Here is a 24,542-nt window from a genome sequence, read left to right on the forward strand (position 1 = left end):
AATACATCTCCCCCACTGCCAATAAAGATGATTCGCTTATCCACGATAATGATGATTGATTGATGATACAACAGACAGGAGGATTTACTGATAATACATTTTTTTTGCTGTTTCCACCAATGATTGTGTAGGAGTGAACATCCAAATGCGATCAAGAGAATTATCATGTACCCCACGACCCACTTGCATCGTTACCTACACACACTGCAGGGGATTTCTATAGCTTCATGGGGTGTTTGTGATGAGTTTCCTGTACCACCCCCGCACATCCGATTAGCACAGTTGGCTACGTATGGCGCGAAAAAAGTTGTACATACATACTGCACAACAATGCGTCGGTTCATGAACATCGATTAATAATAACACATAATTTGATTGCATTGATGGCAGAATAAACTGCTGTTGCCTTTGCGTGGTATGGTGCAAGCTAATTATAAGTTTGATATCAGAATTATTATATGTGTATGACAATACGTTATTAACCCCGCCAGACCAGTGTGGAATTTGCACAACGGCTGTAAAGTGGAGATGAGCAACTGCCTCTTTGCTTTGGCAGTGAGAAAAGGCTGAACAGAGGGGTTCTGTGAATGTGGGGGAAGGACCACAAACTAAACACAAAAAGCAATTCTCAAGAAATGAGTTTTCAATTTAGATGATTTAACAGTACATAACTCCTGTGGCTTCCTAATATCAGACGGAAGAGCGTTCCATGTGGCCGCAGCAGCGCATCTGAAAGCGCGCGATGCGGTTGACCGTCTTTGTTCGATGGCGAGGCAAAAGCCACTGCAGCGAGGATGACCGGAGTTCACGTGATTGTTTATGTTCCTCGACGAGATCGGCAAGGTATTGCGGTTCGTTTTGTGGCAAGCACACTCTGTGTGTAACGAGTGCGGCCTTACAACATCAGAGGAGCTGAACAGAGCGTCTTTGTACGTGTGTGGTGTCTGTGCGCGAGCGCAGGCTCGATGCAAGTGATGAACAAGACGAGGCGCATCCTGGAACAGGGCGGCGCCCACTTCACCAACGCGTTCGTCACCACGCCCATGTGCTGCCCATCGCGCTCCTCCATCCTGACGGGGAAATACACGCACAACCACCACGTGTACACCAACAACGAGAACTGCTCGTCGCCCTTCTGGCAGGCCACCCACGAGCCCCGCACATTCGCCGCTCACCTCGGCGGCACCGGCTACCGCACAGGTGCGCCCAACAACAAAAAACTGTCCGCGCCCCCCCTCCCCCGTTGATTCCTTCCCTCGTGCGTGCGTCCGTTCATGTGCGGTCAGGGTAAAGTGGTGTTTCGGCGTTCCGTAAATTGCTGTTGTTTCGTTACGCTGGGGGATTCTTGCATCAGAGGGCAGTGGAAGTAAGAATTGACGTTTTTGTTCTGATGAGTGTAGGTAAAACGGTTAAGGGTGCAGCCCCTGCAAGTGCTTGCTCATGCCACTGCTGGCGGAAGTGCCTCCACTAGAGCACGTTTAAGAGAGCCACTCGAGAAGGTGTTTTGGCCTACTCCTCCTCGCTGGAGAGGCTGCTTGGAAGAGTTGGATGTACCCACGCTTTACCCTACCACACATAACCTGCCTATCCACTTACTGGAGTGTACCCATTTATACCGCCGGTTGGATAGAGTATTTGTGAAACATGTCCATTGTTTCGAGTGCCATGGCGGGATATCGAATGGAACCGGCGACCGCTGGATTGCAAGTCCAGCAGCATCCCATTAAGCGCACGGTGCGTGCATAAAATAGCGCGTGTTTCTGTGTGTTTGCCGATCATTCTCCATTGAGATTTAATGGGTTCGCATCACCCCAACAACCATTCGGGGCATTGCCCGCTCGCCGTGATTATTTTCAAAGAAACGTGACCCTGAACCGCAACAAGTCATTGAAATTGGGGGCTAGTGGGGGGGTGGGCGTAGGGGGGGCGAGGGGGTAGGTGGGGGTCATTATTAATTTGCACGTCATGTGGCAGCGATCGAGAGGGAGGAGCGAGGGGCTTGCAGGCGCGTGCTTCATCAGTTGGGTCAGGAGGGAAAGACGGATAAAATAAATAATTGATTCCCAAAAGCCTAGCCATGTCAGCGAATAATTGGGTAGAATGTATTTGTTGAAGCAGCAGCGGTGCACAATTAATAAGAATAACACAAATTTATATTTCGATTTAAAGCTTTCGTGACTGCAGGGATTCATCTTCTTGGTTCTTTCGGTAAAGTCACGTAGAATGGAAATAATAAAATAATAATAAAATAATATAATATAATAATATTATATAATAATAAAATAATATACTAATATGACATATATTTTATTATGTTTTATTTTTATTATTTTATTATTTCTACGTGACTTTACTGAAAGAACCAAGAAGATAACACAAATTTGTTATTGTAATTCAGCATGATCCCAGTACAGGACATAAACCGGACAAGAGGTCCTGAACTCGGGGCTCCTGGGTTTGAACGGAGGGAATAGAATTGGGCTCCACCGCCCCACCCAGATGGGGTGGATCCCATGAGAGGGAGCGTGCGTTTTTATATCAGCGGGGAGGGGAAAGATGAGAGACAAAGAACAAAAGTAAGAGGATAGAGGGGGTGGGGGGTGGGGGGACAGAATCATTATTGATTCCACCGAGAAGCACTCGCTCGGCATCGAGCGTTCAGAGGAATCTGAATCTTGATTGAACTCCCACGCGTATTGCGCTGCACAGATTGGTCAGAAACCTATTTGCTGTACTGTCTCATGCGTGCGCTAATTATGTTTGTGTAATACAAATATGGTTGTAATGAACATCATGGCCCGATCTCTATACGATTGAACCAACCCTTGGTCATTGATGTTCGGATCAAACTTTAAATTTTATAGGGTTTTTTTTTCCTGTCTTGCAGATTTCGTTTTGGGAATTAGTAATGAATCTCATGACCCAATATCAAGTGTACCTTTCAATGGAAACGGTTTTAGAGTGTAACTGGGAGTTCAAGGGCAATTACACATGCATAAGGACATACCACAACAGTTTATTTAACGTGTATATATATGTGTGTGTGAGTGTGAAGCCCAAGGAGGTAGTAACTACTGTTGATGGTGAATCTGCTCGCAATGTAACGATGATAACGATAATGATTTGGGATGCACACTCGCTCAACATACAAACAAGCATTTAGATTATTTGGCTGCTATCAATTCCCACGTGTTGAGCCACTTCGTTGAGCTATCATTTGTAGCCACTCGCTTCTGAAAAAGAAGCCAAATAGCTTAGCGGGCTTTGCCTGATAAGATAAAACATAGTTTGGTTTTATTTGTATTTACTTGGTACTCCTATCGTGTTTTTGTGTTGTTGTTGTTACGTTCTGACCCACCCCTACTGGACATCTGTGAAAAATAACTTCATATCTCATCAGATTGCTCCAGTCTAAATAAATATTCTGCTTCTGATTATAGAATTATGGGCTCGGTGAGCCCCTGCAGCCAATCAACTGCAATCATGTAATGCATGAGCAATGTGAGTCAGATGAAACTATCTTACTTTATTGACTCATAATAATTATAATCATTATGGCTTTCAATCGCTCTGGAAAGCCACACCGAGTCCCAAGACTTGTTGAAGAGGGTCCTGCAATTCAATTAACGAAGGGTGCTGTGTGGACGAAAAATAAACGGTAGCCAGGGAAAGTGCATGCATGCAAGTGGGTAACACACAAAGCTGCACACAGACGGATTCATGAATCCATTGTAATACTGCCACATCCTGGCCACTGTGCTTGACAAACACCCTAGCCTGACGGGGAAACCTGCCATTTCCCTTCAGCATCCAAGCCACATAACTCAGCAGGCTCAAACCGGCTTAGCTTATGAGATCTGCCAAGGTTGGATACAATTAGGTGACATCAACTGTGCTTCAGCGATTTGTCTTCGGTCTGTTCACGATTTGAATAGTTGGACCCGGCACTGTCCTCAAGCGTGCTGCATTTTGACCGCTATTCATTAACCGGTAACTATCGTCGTCTTGTTGAGGTCACGTGAGGTCGGGTCAGCCTTCTCCATTGGCCGAGGCTGCCAGCTCTTGCCATGGCAGCGGCATCGCTGATAATGCGCCGTCGGAGTGGGACGATTCATTCTCTCTCTCTCAGCAATTTAATGAACTCTCAAAATTATCCATCCTTTGACTTTGCAGTGAATATATTTCCCATAGTCACGAACGGATCACAGGGATTGTATTGAATTCCCTGCCATTTGCCTCTTTTCCCAAGCTCTTATAACCTCGCTCAATCCAAGTGTTACACTCTTACACGAAACTGAAACGAAACCATTTTTTTTATTTTACCAGCTAAGGTCCCCCGGAGCAATATAGCTTATTTCAGAAGCCACCTTGGCCACAACGAAGTGGCCTATCGCGTGGAAATTTATAGCAGCCAGATACTCTAAACGAACGTTGTTTCTAAATGTGGAGGGAAAAACCGGAGGACCCAGTGAAAAATCAACGCGACCACGGGGAGAAGATGCAAGCTACAGATATACAGCAGCAGGCGTCAGGGTCAGGATTGAACCCACGACCTCCTGTATACCAGGCGAGGTATTTGACATCTTGCCACCATGATAGTTATTTATTACAACTTTGACAGTGCTGTTTGTTGCTGGCCGCTTGACTTTGGGCCGCTGGTCCTGTGCTTGGCGATTGTGTAGAAAAGACACATGCCTATCAATAAAATGTATTTATTTACCAGCTATTAGCTAAATATATCGCAAGCTCAGAGTCTAAATTAATTAATTGATTCATCGTTAACTCTTAATGTGCCCTAAACACAGAGCCAGGGGTGTAATTTCCACATTCCTAGAGCCCTGACCATTATCTCCTTAAGATTGCCATCGTTGATTTCTTACACAGTGCTGCTAATTTGTATTGACCCCATGATAGGTTATTAGCTGAATTAACCCTCGACCGAGTGTTTCGAGATTGCAGGGTTCAGATTGTGTGACGAACACTCTTCCACAGTGCCACCTGGCTGTATTATTAAAGCGTTGTCAGTCAGACATGGTCTTTCCACTGCTGCACCAAGGCTCCCCCCACACTGCTGCCATCCATCGTGATCCTGCTATGCTACTTCATTCCTCCATGTCTCAGCTCTCCATCTCTGTTGGTTATCATCCTCTTGGTCGTGTTTTGCCCTTTGGCTGCTATTCCACCACCAGTCTGATCCATGGTTCATCGTCCCTCCTCGCCCCGGTGCATGATGGGTCCAGCGAATGTCCACTCCACTTTCTCTTGAGTTACACGGAGCGTAAACATATTTAATATGCGGGATGGCGTATTTCATATTTTTTTATTCCAAATTGCTTCTAAATGGTGTAATTTTCGGGCCGCATTTTTTAAATCGTATCCCCTATTATTATATAACCAAAAACCCCACACAATCCACACTAGACGGCCTCTTTCTCCCGGCTCCACATTGAGCCATTGAGGCGTAGGCTTACAGCGAATAAACCCGAGATCATAATGACCCTTCATTGCCCGTTTAGTGCCATTTCACTCCAGCGCCGCTTCGCTCTCTCTCTCTCTCCGCGTGGCCCTCACGCTGTCTTTGCCGTGCCCACAGTAACAGCGGCCCGCACGCTTCACCCTTGCATTCCTGGGGCAGGGCCGGTGGGGGGGGGTCTCGTCCGTTTTCTTTTTTCAGAATCCATAAAACCCCGACCGCGACCCCCCCCATTCTGTTCCCACCGCACGCCGACCGCTCCCCTCCCATGCGACATGCAAAGTTGGCGCGCGAGAGCCGCGGCGACCTAGCAGCGGTCGTCACCGCAGACGCGCGTGTTTTTTTTCCCGACGTCTCGTTCGGAGCGCCGCGGCGTTGCCGCCACAACTGCCTCCGTGCACGGTCACCGGACGAACAGAGAGACGCAACGCAGTAGACGTTGTTTAATATGCGTGCGCTCACGCGTATTGCCGAAAGTTGAGAAAATTGCCCACACTTGCAAAATTGCTCCTGGAGTTAACATGCCACCCTCCACCGTATGAGTATCCACGTCAGTTTTTTTTTTTTTGGGGGGGGGGGATAACCTCCACTAAATGTTGAACACCGTGGGCATAATAATCACGTGATGCTGCTGTGTATTTTGATAGCATTAACTGTCCCTGCCTGCAATATTTACATGGAATTCTGCTAAACCAAACAGCTACGAGGCATTATTAAGCACAAGAATGGCAATACATTTTTCAATTCATTTGTTTATTCCTTACTGCTCGGGGGGGCATTTTTTACAACTTGGGTCACTGCAATCATCATTATCATCAACCGCTTTGAGGCTGCATATGCCAAGCCACACCAGGGCTTGGCCCAGATGAGAAAAATTACATAAAATGCCATGTTGTTCACAGGGATCATGTTCCGACCGACCAAACGCTTCAACATTTCCACACCAAACTGTTTACAGAGATTTTTTTTCTTCCAGTAGATGGATATTCAGTGGCATTCTACTATGTAGTAGGATTGTATATATATACTTGTTGACAACCTACAGACATGGTGACATGTATCACCAAACACCAGTGAAAGACAGACCGAGTGTGGAGAGTGGCCACAGCCACACAATGGGGAAAGGCATCTGCCACTCGCCTCTCGTGTGTTTTGTAAACCCACCAACCGCTACTGTGTTCCACGGCTAAACTCCCGACCCGCGTGCCCGCATGCGATTCCTGCTCAGCATTCGGAAGGGTCACGGTACAGAGGAAGTAAAACAAAAAAAATTCTTTAAAAAAAAAATAAACCGAAACCAAGCTGAAAAACAAAAACACTCGCCAGCGGACGGACGGACGGACAGAGACGGACGTTGTGGTGAGCTATCGTGCTGCCGGTCCTCCCGCATTGCAAGCCAAGCGGAATGTCGAGGTCTCCCTGCTTGTAACGTCAACGTTCAGTGGCCATCGTGCCCCCTGCGTATGTTTGTGTTAATAACAACAAAAAATGTAAAACAAAAATATCCCCCTTTTCTGACGTTCGGCAATGGCAGGCGGCTGTCACCAGGCGAGGAATCGGGGAATACTAATGAAATATTCTTAGGTTTTTTCGGTAAAGTCACGTAGGTAAAAACATTAAAAAGTAAAATAAAATAAAAATCACGACGTTTCGGAGGCAACACAAGTTTCCGTCTTCAGGTGGTACCGTCACAGCCACGACAGCTGTATCAAGTAAATGAGAGATTGCATGAGTTACCACTGCGTTTATATAATGGTTGGAGAAGGTGGTGGGGCAAGGGCCGCATACTTATTGGCTGAGCCTTTGTTATGCAGTCTATTCTTAGTCTCAAACCTCACCTTACCATATTAATAATAAGTATGCGGCCCTTGCCCCACCACCTTCTCCAACCATTATATAAACGCAGTGGTAACTCCTGCAATCTCTTGATACAGCTGTCGTGGCTGTGACAGTACCACCTGAAGACGGAAGCTTGTGTTGCCTCCGAAACGTCGTGATTTTTATTTTTATTTTATTTTACTTTTTAATGTTTTTACCTACGTGACTTTACCGAAAAAACCTAAGAATATGAATCATTGCAGTCACGAAAGCTTCAAATCTAGAATTAATACTAATAAAAACCCGTAAAGTAAACGAAACGTGCCCGTGGCGATGTCAAGCGGGCGTTCTAGGCGGTTCATGTCATCATCCTACGTTCATCCGCGGATATTTTAAGTTTCAGTAGAAACCTTTGAGGGGTAGGTGGTGGAAGAGAAAGGGTCTCCAAAGCGAGAACAACAACAAAACAAGAAAACCGTTGTAGAAAATAACCAAGAGGAGTAAGGGCACGGTGTGCCAAAGCGCGGGCATCCTGTGTATATGCAGCAGCATTGCTGTCGTAGGAAAACAACTCTGCCCCAAAGAGGTAAACATTCACAAGCAAAAGCTTCGTTGTCCTGACGTCCATGGGTGAAAATGGAGGATGCCGGTCAATCGGAATACGCCGGTTTATCCGAGGGTCGTGGCGTCACCACATTTTCCCAGGTGTGTGCATGCAACTTTTGCGAGAGAGAAACGAGCGACAACTTTGTAACTCTTTTTGCAGAGAGGTAGTCACCGGGCAGGTGTGGAGCAGTCCTAAGTTGATTTGTAGAGAAGCAATTGGGGCCGTTTAGAGTACAGTATACAGTGATAGAGTACTGCATGTACAGACTTCCGCTAGCACCATCACTCAGATCTGTGAGAAGTGCACGGCAAGATGCCCTGATGGCTGTCGGCATTTTTCCGGACGCGTGAATGGAAGACTTGTATTACCGTCTATGACAGATGCCGGTTAATAGAGCATTCCGAGTGGTAAAGTGCAGGATAGTGGAGTGTTTGCCATAATAGGTGCTGTTAAGGGCAATTGCCCATCTCTAATGGAGATACGTTGCGTGTATGTACGTATGTTGAACTTCTTTCGCACCGTACGTAGCCAACTGTGCTAATCGAAGGTACGGTGAAAGGACGGCAAGCTAAGATAAAAAAAAATTATGTGTGTTGGCTGTGAAAGAGAAGCATCTCCCTCAAACGCCGCTTATTCTATATACGTATTTATTGTGTCCATCGTCAGGGCAGTTTTATTGACGAATGAGTTTGAGTTTTGCGTTATTTGTGCTCGTGCGCACCACTATCAACGCGGTGCCACGCACGTTTTGAGTCGTTCTAGGCCGGCGTTGATGGTGGCGGAGGAAGCGTTTTTGAGGTCGGCGTTGGCAATTTGTGCGGCTGCAGATTACTTCGAATCGCCCGGTTTCCCAGGTGACGGTTTCCCAGGTGACGGTTTCCCAGGTGACGGTTTCCCAGGTGACGGTTTCCCAGGTGACGGTTTCCCAGGCGATGGTTTCCCTGGCGATGGCTGCTTGAGCCGCCGCGCTCCCTCGCGTGCTTTCCCATGCCTGCGTTGAGCGTTGCGCGCGAGGAATCTCTGCGGTAGCGGCAGCAGCAGCGGCAGCAGTGTCTGTCGCCTTTAAGTCGCGGAGGGCCACTGGCAATCCGCGTGAGAAAGTGGTGGTTGTCTGTGGGGAGTCTGGACAAGATTTGACCAGTTTAGTTAACGCTTTTTGCGCCCAAATATTACGAACCTCTTCCGCTCTGTTCTGTATAACCCGACATTGCGGCGCTTACACTTTGCAGTGCGATCATGTCCACGGTTTGCTTTGAAGACGTGTGTGCAAGTCTACAAAGCTTTTTGTGGAAGATGGCATGTACCTAAGATATATGTCAACGCAAATGTAATCGGAGCAATACTCGCTCACCCCAGCGTAAGAATATTGAGATAAACATGGGAGCTGTATTTTAGCGCGAAGCACAATACAGGAAAATGATTTAACTTTTCGCGTCACGTGAAGCGTTATAACATTATAAACGTCCCATTAACTACACACTCGGGATGAGAAGTCACCTCAGGTGTCCAAAAAATAGCATCGGTCAAAAATGTATAATACATAGGGGTCTATTATAATTACTATAATTGTTTTTATAACTCCTGTAATTATATATATTTTTTAAAGAAGGTTTAAATCCCCGCAGGCTTCGTTATAATGGATGAGTGGGAAGACCAGGTGTGCTAGGAAATAAGCATTCTCACCCCAAAAAGGTGTCACTGCAGCAGTTGAAGCTGATGATATATTTACTTGTCTCTGCTTCGGCTGAGAAGACTTGAGTGGCCTCGTCAATAACACCCTCTTTGTAAGTGAAAAACACATAATAAGTTAAAAATGTCAGGCAGTGACCTTTTTCTCAGTGGGTCATGAGCGTAGCCTTGAGGTTGATTTCTCGTTACAAACGAGCGACTGATTTTGTGTTGCAAAATATCCGCCTTTCGTTTACCAAGGAATATGCGGGGCGTCTGGTCATGTGGTCTGACTGCTGGGATGTGCATCTGCGTCTGTCCGCTGCGTGCATTTTAGTGACTTACTTCATCGTGCGTATCACACGTCTGTGAACATTTGTCTTCCGAGGAGATGGAGCAATCAATTCAGCCCGTGTGCAGGTGCTCGTTGGATGGATTACATCATAGGATTGTGAGAGATGGTGGGGGGAGACCTTTATCCAGCAGTGGATTGGTCATGGATGATGATGGTGATGACCGTTGCATGCCGTTCACTATCATTTGGTGTGTGTGTGTGCATGTGCATGGCTCCCGAAGGCTTCTTTTTGGGGAGCGGGTAGTGTAGCTGTTAGGCCGCTGCGCTCATGGCAATCACCAGTGACGATTATCTAAACCAGACCTGGGCATCGCCTAGGTCAACTCGGCCTCAAACGAGCACCTGGTACGATGTGAACATGTCGCCACGAGGGAGACGGGCGGTCGTGATGCTGGCCACCCACCCTCTCGTGTGCCTTGCTGACCTTCGCTGTTCCTGCTTGCTGACAGCACTTACCGCGACAGTCTGTTAAAGCTATCCGGGGGATCTTTGTCTTTGTGTGCGTGCGTGCGAATGTTTTCCCGCAGGCTTCTTTGGGAAGTACCTCAACGAGTACAACGGCACGTACGTGCCCCCGGGCTGGCGCGAGTGGCTCGGCCTCATCAAGAACTCGCGCTTCTACAACTACACGCTGAGCCGCAATGGCGTTGCCGAGAAGCACGGATTCGTCTACGAGAAGGTGGGAGCCTCTCCTCCTGGGAAGTGCTCGGCTCAGTCGCCGTTCCCGGCGCTCGGCTCGATGGGCGTTACCAGTGCCCAGCTCGGTCGGCATTCCCAAAGCCCGGCTCAGCGTTCCCGGCGTTTCCAAAGCCCAGCTCGGTCGGCGTTCCCGGCACTTGGCTTGGTTCGGGGCGGAGGGGGGCTGAGAAGAGCGGCAGGGCACGATAATGCTTGTGAAGGGCTCAACATGTGGCAACTTTGAAAAATGACCAGCAAACGGTTCAATTGTGATGACACGCGCCACTCATCGCGGCCTACTGGCTAGAGTATTGCTCGTTTTCCGGCAAGGTGCTGAGTGGGCTTGTGCCCACAGGGACAGCTTGCCCACTTTGGGGTGCCCTTTGAAATGTTCGACACGCGTCGTGATACAAGTCCGTTAACGTGTGTGAGGTGCTCTTGAGACACCCAGGTGTAAAGGGCGCTTTGTCTGTAAACATTTTTTTTTTATAAAGCAAAGGTATATATGATCAATTGTAAAGCATGGCCCTGTCCCGAATACCCTCCAACATCCCCATGACCACAGATAAAAAAATATCGCTAATCTGGCAAACCAAACAAGCGCTCTTATTTGGAGAGCCCCTACGGAATAGGGGGAAGGGAAGGGTGGGGGCTGGAGGTTTGTTGTGCCACACATGCCAATGCAATTACAGAATTGTGTACATCACCAATGCAATTCATCGCGAGTTCTCCTTCCTTGTGTAAGACCAATGTGGTGCCAGTTTCACGATAGCGTTGTCCATGCTTTCCATGTGTTCAAGAATATGACAAAATTAAGAAATGTAGGAACGTAACAAAAATAAGAGAATTATTTCCGAAAATTTAATTTGGCTCTTGTCATTACTTTAAATGTTACTGTTTCCCATGACATGTATACATCCTGTGTGTGTATGCGTGTGCGTGCATGCACGTGCGTGCCCTAACTGACATACAAGCAATGTTTTTGGTGAAGTTCCACATTGAGGTGCAATGAAAAAAAATCTATATTGGCTATTCGTATGGAAATTATTTTGATATAGGATTTGGTAGCGTCAGATATTTTTTCTGCACAAATCTTGGCTTACTTTTTTTCAGACATTGCCTGCTGCGGTTTAACGGTAATTCCACAAGGCAGGAAGCTGCGATGAACCACCTCCTTTACCAACGTTAACGTGGTCGAGATGGATCGGCGATTTTCTCAAATGGTGCAATTACTGCTATAGCCATTTACTGGGTTTAATAATTAAAGTAAAAAACGGAATATGTTTTCACAGTGACCGAAAAGGCTAAACAAAACTTTACTGGGGTGTGTAATTGACTATGAACTGCCCTGTTTTGGAAGCGATTAAAACACTTGATTATTCCAGTTTAGAATTTTAAGAAAACATTCCCAGGCTCATAAACCATGCCGAGAGGGGATGCAGAGCGAAATAATACAACTTTAAGAGTTTAATCGCACGAGATTTGTTATTTAATTGGTAATTTACAAATGAGCTAAACAAATGAATGCCACGTCTGCTAAATGAAACAACACATTTATCCGTCGACATTTCTCAGTGTTGGCCTTATCCTTTCCCGATTTACATTCTCATGCGATATCACATCACCGAGTTACTTAAGCCTAAACACTGCAGGACAAATGAGACGTGCCTTAAGGGCTGCATACGTTCTTTAAGCACAGTCGCTGGGGGGCTAAGAAGTCGGATAAATTACTTGACTTGTTCAAATTGTTCAAGAATGTTAAAACACTTGCCATTTTAAACGTGGAATTCTCTCCCCAACGAGGTTAGTGCTTGCGTCGTGTGTGCTGCGATTCACGCGTTGTTAATTGGATGGAATCCGTCGTGTACAGCTGATTTCTCTTAAACAAGTATCTTATTGCTTCCTTAAATGCATGCATTTGAAATGTCATACTAAAAGGGAACATATTTGTATCCAGTTTGCAAGTAGGCTTGTTTTTTTCTTCAAGAAGAAGCTAAAACTGCTGTGAGGTATAGTCTGTAGTGAAGCTCCAAGCAGTTGGAGCAAAATGTCATCGCGCGTTGATGTTGGAAAAGCTGTATCAGGTCAGGATCTGATCAATGCATTGGCACGGAAAAATAATATCTTTGTCAACTTGACAATCTTATCGGGTGGTGGAGGGCCAATGACAAGAACTTTGGCATAAAACTACCGCCACTTGGTGGAACCCAAAAGTGAATGTGGATCAAAATTTGCTTTTAAATTGCAAATATAGTGAGCTGAATTTCCATGGTGTGACCTTTATTCAGAGCAAAGAGGAGGGGGGCGAAAGGCGAAGGATTTAATACTCTTAAATTTGAATGTGCCGACTTAAATTTGCAAAAAAAGCAAGTTGGCTTGTACAACCTTTACCAAAGGCACATGCTAGCCTAACAGTCAAGCATTTCGCAATAACAATGAACGAGTAAAGAAATCTGCTTTGAATTGTTTAATATGCTCAAGTATTAGTAGTACACGTTTTCCACCTGCAGCAATGACGGTTCAGCATCCTATCTCACGATGTGTTGGGCTGACAAGATGTTGTTAATATAGGGCGGAGTAATGGGAAGTCTAATTTCTTGCCAACACAAATAAGCTTTTGCAGATACAAGTGGCAGTTACTGAGAGGCAGTGCCCGGGTTTTATTTTAAGTTGTCTTTAGATCTCACTTCTTTCTCTGTTTAAGAGGAGCCTGGAGTCGGTGAAAATGTCAGCTGCTCTGATTTAAAGTCTCAAAGCTCCATAACCACAGAGGGATTATGGCTGCTCGTGGCTGGATGGAACAATTCTAAAATAAATTATTTTACGGCATAGTTAGGCAGCAGAAATCCTCTTGGGCCCTACATGGTTTATATAGAAATAAAAAAAAACTATTATACACCCCTATGAATTCTTAAATAATCCCATGTAAGTTTACTTGGTATAGATCCAGTAAATATCCTTTAGGAGCTCTTTAAATCTACTAGAACAAAGTACTTTATCCCCTAAGGAATTTTACATAAAACATATTGCAGCACAATAAACACACTTCTCACATTGTGTGTGTGTGTGTGCATGTTTGGTGGGGCGTTGTGACATTGTGGTCGGTGCACGGGTAGAATCTCAGTGATCTGGATTTATATTTCTAGCCATAAAAAAACATCAGACAGTAGACCTCCCATAGGTGATTTATGCCTTCAATGAGTACCTAGTGGAGCATACGTAGATCGGTGTTGGGCAGAACACAGTCGCGCAGTGTGATTCAGGCCACACCACTGCCTCGTGCACCAACGCCAGTCACAATAGGTTAGCAGCACATGTGGCAAAGTGGAGAGATTACATTGTTTCGCAATCAGAAGTTTCTGAGTTGCAATGTTGACCCCGCGGTTGACCGAGCCTTGCATTGTCTTTCATTGTTCCACTTTGTGGGAAGTCGCCAGTGGCTTCCCTGTGGATAGATTTGCCTCTGTCATAGGAATCCTACACCAGTGACTCAGGGCAGTAAATCAGAAATAAGCACTCCACCCCATGTTCCATTGAGAAAATAAGCCACAGTGTGAGTATACAGTAGCACATTCCGAGTGCAACGATTAATTGATTCATGACTAAAACCAGAATCGGTTGCCTTCATTTGCATACATTTCATGCACTTAGTTCATGTGCTGAGCCCTGTAGCCACTATAAGCACTACATTGGATCACACAGTTAAATCAAATTGCAACGCTGAATCGTGGCAATTCGTGGAATTGTAACGGGGTGAATCCTTGCATGCCTCATTGACATAAATGATGACAACAATCATCTCTGGTCCTATGTGTCTGTATACGTTGGGGAGCGTTAGTGTGATGGTTAGAGCACTGCACATTAAACCTGGCAAGTTTGATTCACCATCAGGGCGAAATCCATCGTGGGCCTTTCTTAAGTAGACTCAGACTTGAAGGAATACCTGGTGCAGTGTTCGTAAACTAGACAAACGTGGCTGGGCATAGTGCTACTTGGTCACACCACCTCATGTGTGTGGCGGCCTTCAGAAGATGCTTGCGAACAGCACTTGCCCCAACAACCTCATAAGGTTATGGGGGGGGGGGAGGAGATCTTTCTCTGTATCTGTGTGGCTGTGGCTGTTATTGTGCGTGCACTTAAAGATGCTAATCATAAGAACATTGTGTCTATTAGCCGTCTTAAAAAAAAAAAGAACCATGCGGGACTTTTTTTCCCCCCACTCGGGATCTTGCGAAGCAGGTGGCTGAGGATTGAAGTGAGGCCGAGCGTTGTCGTGGCCTGGCGATTGTAAGGGATAGGAGTTACAAGTGTTTTTTCTGGGCGTGTCCCAGGGCTTCGTGCAGTGGATCCCACAGCAGTTGATAGCAGCGTACTCCCGCTCTCCTGCTGGCCAGGAACCCCACCCCCCGTACTTCCTATGCCTGGCAGAGCCCCGACTTGGCCGATCGCGACCGAGAGAGGCCCTCGGCCAATTCCACATCCCATTCACATTGAAACGAAACACCAGCAGCAAAAAGGACAAAAAAATCCTTAAAAAGATATATAAAACATCGAGTGCCTTATATTTAAGTAAGCTGAGAACCACGGAGCTAATTCATCGTGAACCAATTTTATTTGATGGGTACAAGATCGGCTTTTCAATCACGCACAACAAACCTTGTGTAACTCAGTGCACTTAACACAGAAGAAAATAAGCGCACCCCGACGTTCTAAAGTAAAACAAAGCAAAAAAAAAGTAAAAAGCCCTGCGCACACCCCACAGAAATGTGGAATCTTTGGAGCGATGTCGGCAGCGAGCAAACCCACCCCAACATGCTCGTTTAGTCCACATCCTTGTGCCTCCATGCATTTCATACGTAAACTAATGTTCCCCTGTGATTGCTTAATCCGTGAGTAATGATTCAAACTTGCGATGCGCTGGCGCCGCGCACGCCGCTTGCTCACTCGCTCTCGTAGAGAGAGAGAGAGAACGACTCAGAGGCGCGGGGAGGAACCACAGACGAGCGGGAAGGCAGCCACGCGGTCAGCCGGCACTGCCAGCAATTGCCCAAGCTCTGCGGTCTTCCATATATGAAGGTGTTGTCAGTCAATTGATGTGTGTTTACACGTTGGAGGAAACCGTAGCGCCTGGAGAAAACCCGCACTTGCGAGGGGGAAACACTCTATCCCATACAGACGGAACAGTTGGAGTCCACATTTTTGCCGCATCGCATTCTCCCGGAGAGCCCAGGGTATGGCGGCACCTCGACGTCTACGGCAGGGGAATTTAGCAACATTCGTGCAGTGATCCACCAACCCTCGCAGGATTACAGGCCACGTGCAGCGCAGCCACCACCGTGCAGCTGTCTGCCGCGTCTCCCACAGTGTCTGCCTCTGGCCTGTGGTGCTCTGCGCTGTGTCTGTGTGTGCGTGCAGGGAGCTGTAGCGTAGCGGTTTAGCGTTCTGCCCTACGAACTCGACGACTCGAGTTCACGGCCATCAACACTGACGATTATCTGAATCTGTCCAGGGCCCTCCCCTAGGTTGACCGAGCCTCAAATGAGTACCTGGTGCAGCGTGCAAACATCGCCACTCGGGAGACGAAGGCGGCCGGGCGCGGTGCAGGCCACCCACCTCCCTCGTGCGCCGTGCCGGCCTTCGTACGTGCTACTCGCTAACAGCACTTGCCCCAACGGTCTGTGAAAGCTCACAGGGGTTGGGGGGGAATCTTTGTCTCTGTGCAGGACTACCTCACCGACCTCATCACCAACGACAGCATCTCGTTCTTCCGCCGCTCCAAGCAGGAGTTCCCGCTGAGGCCCGTCCTCATGGTGGTGAGCCACGCGGCCCCGCACGGCCCCGAGGACTCGGCGCCGCAGTACGCGGACGCGTTCCCCAACGTCACGCAGCACGTGTGAGTCTCTCGCTCGCTCTCTGGGCGACGCCGCGTGGGTTCGACCGCCGACCCGGGTTTGCCTCTCCGAGTGGACTTTATTTTGCCCTCTCTCACTCTCACCCACAGTTCTGCGTGGGTTTCTAACCGGGTTCTCTGCTTTGCTCCCATAGCTAAAACATTTTCAGGGTGCTTCAACAATGTTTTTAACACCTATATGGGACACTCGTTTTTAATGACACGTGCCTGGAATCTTCTCGAGGTGGTCTCCAGAGCCTGTTAGCAAGCACCTATGAAGGCCGGCACGGCACACGAGGGAGTGGGTGGCCAACACCACGCCCGGCCGCCTTTGTCTCCCTCGTGGCACTGTTTATACATTGCACCAGATACTCATTTGAGGCTGAGTCGACCTAGGGGAGGCCCAGGACCGGTTCAGATAATCGTCACTTGTGTTGGCCGTGAGCGGGAATCGAACTTGGGTCGCCGGGTTCGTAGCGCCGCGTGCTAACCGCTACACTACCGCTTCCAACGCACATATACACACACATATATATATACATAAACACAGGGATTAATTTCAGCTGGAGCTCTCGGAAAACTATGCTGCACCCCAACCTCTCCACGGGGTGCAGGCGGTTGGGGCTCCATGAAAAAAAATCTCTGCATAGACACACAGACGTGCACACACGTGAACGTATACGTATACTGCGATCGTCATCATCGCCACCGCCACTTTCATCATCATCATCATCGCCATCATATTCATCTCCATAATCATCTTTGTCTACAAGAACAGACCTCATTAGAGAACTGTTGCCCACACACACACACATTAGCTTGTATGGTGTTCATGTGCGTTCTTTTGTATTTTTCAACTCGGACTTGAACTTTATTTCAGCTGGGAGGGCCCATAGAGCTAAGGAGCTATTTTACAAGGCATCAGCTCATTGAGGCCTTTAGCGAGTGGCCCTCTATACGATGAGTTGATAAATATATTAATTATGTACTTACCTCGACTATGCATTTCAATGCACTGCATCAGTATCGATGCTTCGGAGTGTTGTTAAGCCTTGTGTTAAAAATGAAAAAAAACCTTTTTTTTATGAATAGAACCTGAGTGATGAATAGTTACGATGATGGAACAAGTTGAAATGTGTTGACTTCCCACGTTAAAACAGGAAGGGACGTTGACACGCTCACTGGTGATGTGCAGCCTAGCTTGGTTAGCATGAGAATGTAAACACCTCGCGATCCCCATTGTCTTCGTGACCAAGTATCCCTTACATAAGCAGCTTAACAAAGACTGTCACGGCCTCTGTTGTGACTGGCCCCACAGCTCATCCCTGCTCGGAATGTTTTGGTGTATCCAACAACATCCAACTCATCTCAGGACACTCGCTCTGGAGTCGCTTGACCCGGCTGAACCGCTAATTGTCATAAACACGGCCGGCAACGTGCGCTTGGCGTGGCGTCCGGGCGGGCAGCGTGATGTGTGATGTCTTCACTCGCCATGTTTTGGGCTCATGAGCCGTGTGGCGCTGAAAGCCCGAAAGATAACCGCTCTGAATAACAGCCCGGCACGGTTGTGACGCGGCGATCCGCCCGCTCGCCGTGGTGGTTCGCGTGGAGATCCGCTGTCGATGTTTGTACGCAGCAGCGTTCAAAATGCAGGATGTTTACCGGGCCACACACGAATGTGCCACGTGTGTTAGCGTCGGGTTCGCTGATGAGCGGTGGAATGTTGTACGTGGGTGCCGTGAGTGGCACGGTGACGAGTGACTTTGTCTGTGCTCAGGCAGGGTGAGAGTGGGGCTGTGACGAGTCACTTTGTCTGTGCTCAGGCAGGGTGAGAGTGGGGCTGTGTGAGTCACTTTGTCTGTGCTCAGGCAGGGTGAGAGTGGGGCTATGTGAGTCACTTTGTGTGTGCTCAGGCAGGGTGAGAGTGGAGCGGTGACGAGTCACTTTGTCTGTGCTCAGGCAGGGTGAGAGTGGGGCTGTGACGAGTCACTTTGTCTGTGCTCAGGCAGGGTGAGAGTGGGGCTGTGTGAGTCACTTTGTCTGTGCTCAGGCAGGGTGAGAGTGGGGCTATGTGAGTCACTTTGTGTGTGCTCAGGCAGGGTGAGAGTGGAGCGGTGACGAGTCACTTTGTCTGTGCTCAGGCAGGGTGAGAGTGGGGCTGTGTGAGTCACTTTGTCTGTGCTCAGACAGGGTGAGAGTGGGGGCTGTGTGAGTCACTTTGTCTGTGCTCAGGCAGGGTGAGAGTGGGAGCTGTGTGAGTCACTTTGTCTGTGCTCAGGCAGGGTGAGAGTGGAGCTGTGTGAGTCACTTTGTCTGTGCTCAGGCAGGGTGAGAGTGGGGCTGTGTGAGTCACTTTGTCTGTGCTCAGGCAGGGTGAGAGTGGAGCGGTGACGAGTCACTTTGTCTGTGCTCAGGCAGGGTGAGAGTGGGGCTGTGTGAGTCACTTTGTCTGTGCTCAGGCAGGGTGAGAGTGGGGGCTGGTGTGAGTCACTTTGTCTGTGCTCAGGCAGGGTGAGAGTGGGGCTGTGTGAGTCACTTTGTCTGTGCTCAGGCAGGGTGAGAGTGGGGCTGTGTGAGTCACTTTGTCTGTGCTCAGGCAGGGTGAGAGTGGGAGCTGTGTGAGTCACTTTGTCTGTGCTCAGGCAGGGTGAGAGTGGAGCTGTGTGAGTCACTTTGTCTGTGCTCAGGCAGGGTGAGAGTGGGGCTGTGTGAGTCACTTTGTCTGTGCTCAGGCAGGGTGAGAGTGGGGGCTGTGTGAGTCACTTTGTCTGTGCTCAGGCAGGGTGAGAGTGGAGCTGTGTGAGTCACTTTGTCTGTGCTCAGGCAGGGTGAGAGTGGGGGCTGGTGTGAGTCACTTTGTCTGTGCTCAGGCAGGGTGAGAGTGGGGCTGTGTGAGTCACTTTGTCTGTGCTCAGGCAGGGTGAGAGTGGGGCTGTGTGAGTCACTTTGTCTGTGCTCAGGCAGGGTGAGAGTGGGGGCTGGTGTGAGTCACTTTGTCTGTGCTCAGGCAGGGTGAGAGTGGGGCTGTGTGAGTCACTTTGTATGTGCTCAGGCAGGGTGAGAGTGGGGCTGTGTGAGTCACTTTGTCTGTGCTCAGGCAGGGTGAGAGTGGGAGCTGTGTGAGTCACTTTGTCTGTGCTCAGGCAGGGTGAGCGTGGAGCTGTGTGAGTCACTTTGTCTGTGCTCAGGCAGGGTGAGAGTGGGGCTGTGTGAGTCACTTTGTCTGTGCTCAGGCAGGGTGAGAGTGGGGGCTGTGTGAGTCACTTTGTCTGTGCTCAGGCAGGGTGAGAGTGGGGCTGTGTGAGTCACTTTGTCTGTGCTCAGGCAGGGTGAGAGTGGGGCTGTGTGAGTCACTTTGTCTGTGCTCAGGCAGGGTGAGAGTGGGGGCTGTGTGAGTCACTTTGTCTGTGCTCAGGCAGGGTGAGAGTGGGGCTGTGTGAGTCACTGTCTGTGCTCAGGCAGGGTGAGAGTGGGGCTGTGTGAGTCACTTTGTCTGTGCTCAGGCAGGGTGAGAGTGGGGGCTGTGTGAGTCACTTTGTCTGTGCTCAGGCAGGGTGAGAGTGGGGCTGTGTGAGTCACTTTGTCTGTGCTCAGGCAGGGTGAGAGTGGGGGCTGGTGTGAGTCACTTTGTCTGTGCTCAGGCAGGGTGAGAGTGGGGCTGTGTGAGTCACTTTGTCTGTGCTCAGGCAGGGTGAGAGTGGAGCGGTGACGAGTCACTTTGTCTGTGCTCAGGCAGGGTGAGAGTGGGGGCTGTGTGAGTCACTTTGTCTGTGCTCAGGCAGGGTGAGAGTGGGGCTGTGTGAGTCACTTTGTCTGTGCTCAGGCAGGGTGAGAGTGGGGGCTGTGTGAGTCACTTTGTCTGTGCTCAGGCAGGGTGAGAGTGGGGCTGTGTGAGTCACTTTGTCTGTGCTCAGGCAGGGTGAGAGTGGGGCTGTGTGAGTCACTTTGTCTGTGCTCAGGCAGGGTGAGAGTGGGGGCTGTGTGAGTCACTTTGTCTGTGCTCAGGCAGGGTGAGAGTGGGGCTGTGTGAGTCACTTTGTCTGTGCTCAGGCAGGGTGAGAGTGGAGCGGTGACGAGTCACTTTGTCTGTGCTCAGGCAGGGTGAGTGTGGGGGCTGTGTGAGTCACTTTGTCTGTGCTCAGGCAGGGTGAGTGTGGGGGCTGTGTGAGTCACTTTGTGTGTGCTCAGGCAGGGTGAGTGTGGGGGCTGTGTGAGTCACTTTGTGTGTGCTCAGGCAGGGTGAGTGTGGGGGCTGTGTGAGTCACTTTGTCTGTGCTCAGGCAGGGTGAGTGTGGGGGCTGTGTGAGTCACTTTGTCTGTGCTCAGGCAGGGTGAGTGTGGGGGCTGTGTGAGTCACTTTGTCTGTGCTCAGGCAGGGTGAGAGTGGGGCTGTGTGAGTCACTTTGTCTGTGCTCAGGCAGGGTGAGAGTGGGGCTGTGTGAGTCACTTTGTCTGTGCTCAGGCAGGGTGAGAGTGGGGCTGTGTGAGTCACTTTGTCTGTGCTCAGGCAGGGTGAGAGTGGGGCTGTGTGAGTCACTTTGTCTGTGCTCAGGCAGGGTGAGAGTGGAGCGGTGACGAGTCACTTTGTCTGACCCTGCTCGGGCATGGTGGGTGGTTCTTGTTCATCGTCGTAGTTGCGCTGCTGGGGTTTCTAACGGGCTTAGCGTTGGAAAGATGTTAGCTACCTCGCCTGGTATACAGGAGGTCACAGGTTCGATACCGCCCCAGATGCTTGTATATTTGCATTTTGCATGTTCTCCCCGTGGTCGTGTAGATTATTCTCCAAGTCCTCCAGTTTCCCCCTCTACATTTAGAATTAACAAGCGTTTAGAGTAATTAGCTGCTTTAAATTTGCATATGGTAGTTAGCCATTCCGGTCAACGCAGGCTGTGGGAGCGTTTACACGGGAGCATAGCAAGTTTACTATAGGTCTACCACAGTGGCGTATGACGCATTGCCCATGACACAGTGCGGTGCCTGTGACAACCTGGCATGCATAGTGGTCACCCATCCAAGTACAATCTCACCCCCGCTTAGTTTCTGAGGTCTGAAGAGACCGGCACATTCCGGGTGATTTGTTCACAGGCATTACGTAGTTATGCATAATACATTTCTCGCCTAAACTCAAATTCCCTATCACACGTAGTCAATCACAGTGGCTGTTTGGTTCATGGCAATGAGCCGTTATCCGTGCGAGTAGCTTCTGTTTAGTGTGCGATTCTGGTCTGCCGATCGCTCTGGAGTGCGTTCAAATTTAGCGGCAGCAGGAGGAATCGCCAGGTCTCACGGGGTGCAGTGGTGGTGGCACTGGGCATCAGAAAATGCAAGCAAATGCTCAGCGCCCCAAGCAGCTGAAGGAACCCTGGATTCATGAAAATATAGGGATGTATCAAATGTAATTTTAAATTCAAATTCTCTTAAAGCTAGCAAGCTAAATAACTTGGCAATCCCATTTATTTCGTCTCATCTCAATCTTGCACGCATCTCTCATCTCACTACATCTCTATGTGTGTCTACGTATGCCGAATCCCATTTCCCCATATCCCTTGTCTGCATTTATTTTCCCATCTCACTCGAATTTTTATTAATTAGGTGTCTAGCGCCAATTCTAAGATTTTCATTTGCAAGAGTGACATGGATCACCAATGTGACAGAAGCAAATCAAATACCAATAAAGTGCAGCAATGAGTCGAATAGAAATCGGCGCAAAAACAACTGCGTATTAACGGGTAAAATCAATAACACTGCGCAGACATAAATGAATGAGGAATAATACATTCCCTGGAGCTCAAGTCGTGTCGGGAAGATTATCGTTTCGAGCGGTCGTAGTGAAATTTGCTATTGAGTTAAAGAAACGCAAAACACGAAAGCGGGTGACACGACAGCTTGGACGCGAGCGGTGGGCCACACCCAATCAGAACCATTACGCCTCAACAGCAGCAGCATCAGCAGCGTCCCACTGGTGCTGCTGGCCACCCATTTGCACGGAGAGAAAGCGGTGTGTGAGAGAGACAGACGCCCGCCCGCCCGTGTTGTGAAAGACAATCTTGCGCGCGCCGCCTCATTACCGCTGGGAGCTCCCCGGCATGAGCAGTTTTGTTAACGTCTGGGTAAATAAGCGGCGCCTTAACTTCGGGGGCAGGGGGGGGGTGGGTGACAGCGTGCCTTGACTCTCCTCTCAGTGTCGCCTTCATTACTGAACGCAAATAAACAGAGGCGAGACAACCTGAAGGGCAGCCCCGTGCTAAAACCCTCGCCCCGATCGCAAAAGCAACTTCTTTTTGGTCATCGTCGTTAAAAGTGAGGACGCATTTTATTTGTTTTGCCCTCGTGGGCCATCGCATTTTATTTCATTCGTTGTGTGAAACAGTCGCTTCTCTGAGCTGATCATGCCTTTGCTTGCCAATCAGGACTCGTCCTACCCTCTAGTGGGGTAATTGGAACACGGCAGCAATCATTTCTTGTAAATCTGGGCCATAATTGAAGGGCGCGATGCACATTGATGAATGTAGAAGGCGTCGGGGGTTTATATTTACAAAAGTTCGCCCTTGGGTGGCAAAAGTCATCTAAAGCAAAACAACGAATATTTAAATAAAAACTAATATTTTATGGCCGAGTTAAAATTATAATAATACCCCCCCCCACCCCACACACACACATACTGTATTATCATGAGATGTTGTTTGACCATATCTCACTATGCTGGTCAGTGCATGTTGGTGAAGGGAAGGGCCCAGAATAAATTCAGATATCATTCGCCACTGATGTTAACCGTGGCCGGGAATACACTGACGGTGGCCGTGTTCATAGTTGCAGTGCGCTAACTTCTGCGCCACCACTCCCCCCTGTAGATTACAGTATATTTTTGGTCGATATTTTAAGTTGGATGACAGCATACATTTTTTTTTAGACTGTTCATTATTAGAAGTTCTTGGGTTTTACCAAACAATGGCATTGTCCTACAACCGTCCAATGCACATTCCTATGGCAGTGAGACGAAGCTTGTCTGTGAGTGTCAGCTTACACAGACACGCAGACAAATATACACTTCACAATCTTACGCAATCATAATAGCATTATCTGGCAGATGAATGAATGGCTTTGATGATGAGATGCTTGAATCCTCCCACCAACCGAGTACAAGTAAATCACCTATGGTCATGAGCTTTGGGTAATAACCTAAAGGATGAGATCACGGGTACAAGGGGCCGAAATGAGGTTTCTCCGCAGGGTTGCTGGGCTCACTCCTCCGTGACCGGGTGAGGAGCTCGGTAATCCGGGAGAGCCTCAGAGTCGAGCCAGCTGAGGTGGTTTGGGCACCTTGTAAGGATGCCCCCCCCCTGGTAGACTCCCCCTGTAACTCTACCGGGCACGTACCACTGGGCGAAGACCCCGGGACCGGCCCAGGGCACGCTGGTGGAACTATGTCGCTCGGCTGGCCTGGGAACGCCTGGGAATTTCACGGAAAGAGCTAGAGTCTGTGTATGGTAGTGTAGAGTGTAGTGTAATAGTGTATAGTCATATAGTGCTGGAGTCTGTTGCCAGGGACAGGGAGATCTAGACCGCCCTACTCAACATGCCGCCGCCGCGACCCTCACCAGGTCAAGCGGATTGAGAAACGAACAAACAAACGAAAAAATAATCTTGGTGATTTTTTTTTTTTTAGGATCCATACATTGATGTCATAAACACACAAGAAGACAATTTAATAATTGAACATCTGCCAAGGGCTATGAGGAGCTGTCACGGCTGTGGCCTAGATGTCTCCGCATCGGGCCTATCATCTTGTCTCACAACCGAAGTACGGTCAAATCGGCCTTCAGACCACCCCTGTAGCAATAGCCTGTGACACCAACGCATGCCGATAGTCATCTTGAATTGGGAACCCCCGAGGTTTGAAGGACAGATGAGGCAGGTGTTTCACTGTAAATTATAAACCCTCTACCCTTGGAAATTACTGTCAAGATTATATGCCCTAATAATGTCTCATTTTAATCATATTCTTGGTTCTTTCAGTAAAGTCACGAAGATAGAAAATAAAAATAAAAATAGA

At 48.6% G+C, this 24,542-nt stretch overlaps 1 protein-coding gene across 8 annotated transcripts in view; it reads left to right on the plus strand.

Moving 5' to 3' along the window:
* The window catches only part of LOC144717847 (extracellular sulfatase Sulf-1-like), a 176,768-nt gene that overhangs the window by 119,684 nt on the left and 32,542 nt on the right, over positions 1-24,542 (plus strand). For all 8 annotated transcript variants that reach the window (XM_078593553.1, XM_078593551.1, XM_078593559.1 and 5 more), the window contains 3 exons: positions 961-1,200; positions 10,449-10,600; positions 16,323-16,492. In XM_078593553.1, coding sequence (XP_078449679.1) covers positions 961-1,200; positions 10,449-10,600; positions 16,323-16,492 — 562 coding nt within the window. The remainder of the gene's footprint in view (positions 1-960; positions 1,201-10,448; positions 10,601-16,322; positions 16,493-24,542) is intronic.

Source organism: Lampetra planeri, chromosome 4, assembly GCF_965212315.1.
Source record: "Lampetra planeri chromosome 4, kcLamPlan1.2.h2, whole genome shotgun sequence".
NCBI lineage: Eukaryota > Metazoa > Chordata > Hyperoartia > Petromyzontiformes > Petromyzontidae > Lampetra > Lampetra planeri.